Genomic DNA, 7,230 nt, shown 5'->3' with positions numbered 1-7,230 from the left:
GAAGAAAAGGGGAAAGGGAAGGGAAGGGGAAGGGGAAGGAGAAGGATTCCAGTTTATTTACCATCTGCTTTTGGTAAGGGAAAGTTTTCAGAAAACTGCCACTCTTTAAAATAAAGTGTTGTGAATGAGTCTGTAAATCCCTTTACCCAAACACTGGAATTCACGTGTTTTAGGGTAGTCCCATGCTTATACCATTAGCAGCACTGCAGCGTCAAACAACCTGATTCCTTGCATCAGACAAAGAGGATATGCCTGAGTAGGAATGTATGTATACATATATATATAGAGGTCTAAATATAGCCCTGACTCATAGCTGCAAATTGCGTAGATCTGCATGGGAGCAGCACACAGCTCCTGTAGGTGAGGCTCTGTTGCATGAATTAACCTCTGCTAAACCAGACCAAGTTTCTGCACCACTGGAAATGTGGAAAGGTGACCAAGCAACAGCAGTGACCACAATACCCCCACCCCAGGTATTTCCCTGTTCCTGGAACACTTTACAATCCTCCAACGATCCCCTAACCGCAGGCTGTGTTACACAACCTTGTTAATATTAACAAGGGTTTCACACACCAAAGGAGCAGTGTTTAACCAGGACCTGCTGCTTAGCAGCATGCCTGGGATTGCCCCACTGCCTGTTTCAGGCATGCCTGATGGGTTTTCCTTCCTCCTCATACAAAATGCCAGATACGAGGTCTCCAATGGTGCAACCACTGCAGCAAACCAGTAACCCAGCTCTGAAGGTTTATTTTCCTTCAGTTCTTTCTTGAATTTGCCTGGGATGGCTGCCCAGCTGGTGTAAAAGTATTCTGACTTCCATGCTGCAATGCAACGTAGCACCCACTGATATGATGGACCTGCTGGTCAGAACTGCCCTCACCATCCCCAGTGGAAGCAATGTGTTGACACTCATCCACTACGACTCAAATTGTGCGTGCTGGATGAAGAAGACACCAGCCATAAGGGATGCAAATCCATCCCCGAGGTAGCAGCTAGGGCCACACAGCCAAGCTTACACAGTCAGTGCATTTACATGCACCATTTCCATTCCACTGTGCAAAAGCCAACTCCATCATAGTGCTGATGGAGACAGCTCTCAAAAAGATTGCCGTCCCAGCTCATGGCTGCTGGACCAGGCTATTGCTTGGTTCTCTTCCCTACAATTCTCATCCTTTGGCAAGGAATTCTCTCCCTCTATCCTCCTCCACCCTTCCTGAACTCTTAGGTGCCAGCATCTGTCTGCTCTCCGCTGGCACTGGGAGATGCAGGGTCAGGGGACCCAGCCGCTGCTGATGCCCTCTGGAGCAGCTCCCCCCCACTCCTCCAGACCTTGCCCACAGGCAGCATTTACTTCCCTCCCTTCGTCAGCCTCTCCTCCTGCAGGAAAGCGGCTAAGCAGAGCCTCGGAAATGTTTTTCGCGTGAGCTAACGAGCTGAGAGCTGGAGCAGCACGTCCCCCACTGCCGCTCCTCCCGTCCCATAAGTAGGAGTTTGAAAAGTCAGGGCAGAAAAATGACCAAAAAAAAAAAAAAAAAGGCAAATACTCACTTGTTGCTAGAGACAGAGAGAGAAACTGAGGAGCAGGGACAAGGGTAGGGACAAGAATGGGATCAGAGCAGCGAGAAGCAGCCCGGAGCAACGAGAGACTGCTTGAATCCTTGCAGACAGGGAGGATTTCCGTGCTGTAACCCTACACTCCTCCCCTGCTCCCCCCCATCTTGTGACACTTAAAACCAGGGAGAAAAAGCAGCCTCCGATGCCCAAATTGGGCAAAACTCTGCGTCTGTGGGCAGCGCCGTGAAACCCACTGCCCTGTGCTGAGCTGTGTGAGCTGCACCTCAGGAAAAGAAGCAGCAAAATGTCCCCCATGGCCTCTGCTGGCCCTCAGCATGGACTCAGAGTGCACTGATTGAGTTCAAATGGGCCCTCAGTGTGCACTGATTGAGTTGAGTGCTCACTGGAGGATGGGGCTGAGCCCATGGGGTTGGATGGAGACCCAAACCCACCATCCAAATGCATAAACCCCAAGTGTGCGGAGAGCTTTCTTCTCCCTATCGGTCCTGCTGCCACTTCTAGCTGCAGAAAGCAGGCTGCAGATTGCAGCATGCTCATTAGCTGCTGTGTTTACAGAAGATAGCATTGTACAGATGGCAAACATTCTACGACGGGCAAGCCATCCGCCCCCGCCTCTCTGCTCCCAACCTAAAAACAGCTGCTCAGACAGACGCAGAAGAGATTTGCAAGCTGGGAGTTGGGTGGATTTGCATTACTCTTATGGGAAGAAAATAAACGTCAGTGCAAGAGAATGCATTGCTTTCCTGAAGAATATAAGGTCGCTGGGTGCTCTGATGGGATTAGATGGGGTCTCCCTTATTCTGTTCCCCTCTGGATGGCCCCAAGAATGGGGCAGCATGGAGGGAGCTCAGAGAGGCTGATGGGGAGATGTGCCCATGGGAATCCTGGCTTTGGGCAATAGTTCCACGTGGGAACCAGCACCTTCAGGGTGAGCGGGATGCCAGTGAGAGGGAAGGAGACAAAAATGCAAAGTGGGAACCTAAAAGAGATATGAGGAAGAAATAGGTGACAGCTATGAGGAAGAAAAAGGTGACCTTCCTAACACCTCCTGAAAGGGCTTTCTAGGGCTGTTATTCTCCATTTTACTGGTAACAGAAACCCATTATTTCAATGGGATATGGGAGTGCCAGTAGGCAAGTCCCATCAGTTCTTGGTGCCTCAGCACCTCCTCTTCAGGAGATGCAACACTTTGCAGCCAGAGCTGACTACAGAGCCTGGGGAAGGGCAGCCTCATTCTGAAGGAGCCAAAGAAGATGTGTGAGAGTGCAAATATGTCAAAAAAAGGGAATCTTTTTCCAGGGGAAAGCAAGCTCAGAGGTTGTGGTGGTTTACTATCCATTTTATTTTAACTTGCACTGATATGTCCCTCTCGAAAATGGAGGGTATAAAGTTCATGTGAGAAAAGCTCAGATTAACGAGAAGACAGTAGTTTGGGCTACTCTTCATTAGCAGTTACTGTCCTCCATCCCCTGCCATCCAATCCCCGTGCATTACACCTGCTTGGAGGCCTCAGCCCACCCCAAGGCCCATTGTGCTGGCAACTTGTCTGATGTGTAGCCAACAATTCTGTCAAGAGGAGCATCTGAAATCCATCCTAGGAAGGCAGCAGGTCTTTTTACGAGCACCTCCTTTCACAAAGCTCAGAGAAAGGTCCACAAGTCCCTTTGACTCATTAAGGTTTGGTTCACGAGCACCTCTAAAGAAATAAAACCAAATTTCCTAAACCTCTCACGCAAAAGTGTTGTTATGATGTCTCTGCAGGCTGCATCCAATGCGTATGTTCCTTAGCAGCCTAAAGGAGCATGGGCAGTGGTTATGCAAAGGTCTTTTGACTGCAGAGCCAGCTGCTGACACCAACGGGGCCAGTCTGGAAGAATCACTCCTTCCTTCTTCCTACACATCACACAGAGTCCTCATAGCTTGTGAAGACCCTGAGCTCCGCGTTTTGGATCAGGTCCTCATAAGTGCTGGGGCAGTAGGTTTTGTACAGCTTTTCAGCCAGCGAGTTGCTCCCAGCAACCACAGCTTTGCGGTTGCGGTTCATGAAGTTCCACAAGTGCAGAGCGTAGGAGTGGTTGAAGTCAGGGACTTTGTCCCATACATCGTAGTAGCGGCTCCAGGCTGGGTACGGGATGGGATAGAAACGCTGTGGGTTTAAGAAGGAGATGTTCTGACAGCTGTGATCCTCAACGCCTTTGAAATCTGTGAGATTGCAGATGGCTTTAAGCATCCTCGTCATTAAAAAGGGCCCCTGGTTCCCCCAGATGTTCCCATTGTACTTGAGAACAAAATTCTCCATGCAGTCCCAAATAAATTTGTGATGGGCAGGGAAACCAAAGATCCCGTTGCTGGAAAACCTTGACTTCTGTGCTGCCAGGAAGCTTCCCTCGGGGATGGGCCTGATGGAGATGACATCTGTGTCCATGTAGATGCCTCCATACTTCCAAATGAGGGCCAGTCTGCTGGCGTCAGAGCTGACATGGACCCAGTTCTTCTCCTCTTCGGGGTCTACCTGCAGTCAGAAAGGCAAGACAGTGATGCTTGGAGAATGACCACCCATCCACCCATCAGGATATGAACTGCACCATAAAACACTCCTACATTAGCAGTCCCCGTGCCTTCAAATGTCACTGATTGCCTTTCCTTCCTCCAGCTATTGAATTTTATTGGAAAAAAAAAAAAAGATAATAGTGCAGTGTAGAGCAATGCTTTGTTAATGTAAGTGAACATTTCACTTTGTGTTTTTTGAAAACTCACAGTGTTAAACCAATGATGCCATGAATCATTGCTTGCTGTATTACTGAACCTGAAACCACTTTAAATGTTCCCTTCCTTATCACTCTCAGATCTTCCAAACATGCCTGCAGGTTTCCATAGACTTTATTAGTTTGGGGAGCTATTTCTTCCTCAGGAAAAGGAAGAGTTTGAAGGAAATCCAGCTTCATCACTTGTCCTGCAGGGAGATGGAGCCAAACAAACCTGACAAAAGCTTATTACAAGTGGTTTGCCAGGAGCTTGTTTTCAGGGTGGAGCTTGCGAGATCTCACCTTGGGTTTGGACATTGCGGTTACAAAAACTGAAATCTCTCTCACATCTAATCTCCTGTGGGCTGTATCAGTGTGTGGCAGCCTTAATAAGTGCTCAGAGGACTCGGGCGGACTAGCTTCTGTTGAGTAAGATTATTAAGTGCTGTTTTATCAAAACACATGTGCAATCTATTTTTACCAACGCTCTGTTTGCCAAAAATCTGATTCTCCAGATAGTGGGAAATTGCTGATATTATGTTCAGTAAATAGATAGATGAATACATTGCAAAACATGGCAAAAATAAACACGTTCTGAACCAGAACAATGAAAGTGGCTGGTTTCTCATTGCCAAGCCTGCGCTCCTCCCTTCATTTCAAGCCTTCTGTAGAGTTTTCCCAGCATCATTTCAACATTTCCTTACTTCCCCCTCATCACGACCCTCACCTCGTTGTACCACTGCAGAAGAGGGGTCTCCTGGAAGACATTTTCCATCTGGAGAGGAAAAAGGAAGACATTCTTCATAGAAGATAAAAGCGAGAAGGCCGTGTAGCTGGAGTTTGAGTCCAACACGGTGTCATTTGTCAGCCCCTTCATGAAGAGGATGATGGGCCTGTCCTGGTAGATCCTGGCAGCAGACTCCACGGAGCAGGACACCAGTGGTGGTGGTTCCAGGCGCTCCGTCGTCTCCAGGAAGATGATGCTTCTGCCCAGGTTGAGGACCTGCTCAGGTGTCAGGAATTGCTTGGGCATAGGCATACAGGAGAAGAAGCAGCCGGATAGCAAGGAGATCTCGTACAAAATGCCGGAGACGAAGAAGAAGCAGAGGCATATGTGGATTTTCTTCAACATTCTTGTTTTCCCTTGGGCTTTGAAGTGATGCCTCAGACATATATGCTAAGGAGAAACAGGGAAAAGCAAAAATATGTATCTGTGTTATGGCTTAGCAGGACTGGAAGTTGTTGGACTAGCTTTGGAAAGTGTGGCATGAAGGTAGCATGATCATGCCTTTACTCTTAGCAGGAAGGCAGCATAGTGATACTCATGCCTTTCCCCCATAGCACTGTTCCTGGAGGTGTTCAGGAGCTGTGGAGATGTGGCACTGAGGGACAGACCTTGTCAGTGGGCATGGTGAGGATGGGTTGTCATTTGCTCCTGATGATCTCAGTGATCTTTTCCAACCTTAATGATTCTATGATTGTATGAAGCCAGCAGTGTGATACTCATGCCTTTCCCTAGGACAAACCTGACATGAAACCTCGCAGTGCAGTGGGCACTGCCAGAGGGATGAAGTGCTGTGTAGCTTCAACTCCTCACCCCCAACCAGAAACTGGAGACTTGGAGAAGTCCTGAAAAAGGGACACATGCTTACATCTCGTGGCACAGCCATGCAGTTGTTGAGTTGGAAAAGACCAAGCGTGAGAGGGGATGAGATTTTGGCACCTCACCCTGGGGTTGGCTAGTGTAGTGAATGGTTCTCAAGCTTTGGAACATCATGCCAACATGTGCTTGTCCATAAGTAGGTGTCCTTGGGATGTCAGAACCGTAAACCCGAGGTGTGGTGGAGTTAAGTATCTCAGGGGACTATGAGTGCCAGCAATGGGGAGACCATAATTATAGCTTTGGACGTCTCAGCCAAAGGGAACATGAGCACATAGGAACTAAAGTCTCTCCCAGTCTGCTCACATCTCAGCTTTTATCCCAAAGGCTGTGAGGGACTCAGATCCCGCAGGGATGAAAGAACCAGCAGAAGGCAGATAGAGGACAGAAAGCACACAGCTTTGTGCAAGCAAAGAGTTAGAAGATACCTGGATTATAGTTCTGATAAATCCACATTTCCAGCTTGTTCGTTGGCCATCAGGCCTCCTAGAAGCCCAGCTCCTGGAGGAAGACACCCAAACTGTCTGGATCATGCAAGGAGACTTCTGAAGGCAGCAGATGGATGCTCAGAGAAAAAGTGGCTTTACTTTCTCAGCCCAAGAGATGGTGTGAGGCCAATGGGGCCCACCTAAAAGGACAAAGAATGGACAGGTTTTGGACATCTCCAGCCTGCATCAGCACGGCCCTGCTCTTCAATCCTAGTCTCACTGCAGCACAAGCCCATACAGCACCAGGGAGCTCTGGCTGGTGAGATGCAAGATTGAACCTTCGCTGAACTGCATCTACAGGCTCACAGTGTAGGGAAATCCCTCCTGAGATGACACCAGGCTGCGTGGGAGCAGCCACATCTGCTCTGTGGGGACCAGCTATCACCCTGGAGCCAGGGTCTGATGGAAGGAAGCTGCATTGAATGACAACTCAGACCAAGTGATCTCCTGAATGTGTTTGAAGACTGATTAATTAAAAGGAATGGTAGGAAATGAGACTGTGTGCTTGGTTAGTTAATAAGACGCATTACCATGTCACCCAGCCGGAATATAGATAAGTCTGCTGTGTAGAGAACCCCATGGAAATTCCCCTGGAAGCACTGAGCTTGAAGCTGTGACAGCTCTCGCTCCATTTTTCAGAGCTACATCTCATCAAATTAAATATTAAAGCAATGGCTGCTCCCATAAGTATGGCTTTCCGTGCTGCATAGCAAATTTTGCTGTTTCCCATTGCCAATGCATAGAAAATAGAAGGTTGCTTTTT

General features: G+C 48.4%; 1 protein-coding gene across 1 annotated transcript; it reads right to left on the bottom strand.

The window, feature by feature from the left end:
• Positions 1-2,898: 2,898 nt before the first annotated feature.
• On the bottom strand, positions 2,899-6,653 carry A4GNT (alpha-1,4-N-acetylglucosaminyltransferase). The gene is made up of 3 exons (XM_003208986.3): positions 6,408-6,653; positions 5,047-5,496; positions 2,899-4,087 (listed from the first exon to the last, which is right to left on the bottom strand). Exons 1-3 carry the CDS (start codon positions 6,510-6,512, stop codon positions 3,476-3,478), a joined length of 1,167 nt encoding a protein of 388 aa, XP_003209034.2. The 5' UTR covers positions 6,513-6,653; the 3' UTR covers positions 2,899-3,475.
• Positions 6,654-7,230: the final 577 nt, after the last annotated feature.

The sequence above is a fragment of the Meleagris gallopavo genome, chromosome 11 (assembly GCF_000146605.3).
Source record: "Meleagris gallopavo isolate NT-WF06-2002-E0010 breed Aviagen turkey brand Nicholas breeding stock chromosome 11, Turkey_5.1, whole genome shotgun sequence".
NCBI lineage: Eukaryota > Metazoa > Chordata > Aves > Galliformes > Phasianidae > Meleagris > Meleagris gallopavo.
The sequence above is the reverse complement of the archived record's forward strand: the minus strand, read 5'-3'. Positions and strand labels throughout refer to the sequence as shown.

Coding starts and splice junctions, on each gene's coding strand:
- A4GNT (XM_003208986.3), bottom strand. CDS start 6,512: ATGATCCAGACAGTTTGGGTGTCTTCCTCCAGGAGCTGGGCTTCTAGG. Junction 5,497..6,407: donor TTATCAGAACTATAATCCAG/GTATCTTCTAAC, acceptor GTTTCTCCTTAG/CATATATGTCTGAGGCATCA. Junction 4,088..5,046: donor TTCTGCAGTGGTACAACGAG/GTGAGGGTCGTG, acceptor TTCTGACTGCAG/GTAGACCCCGAAGAGGAGAA.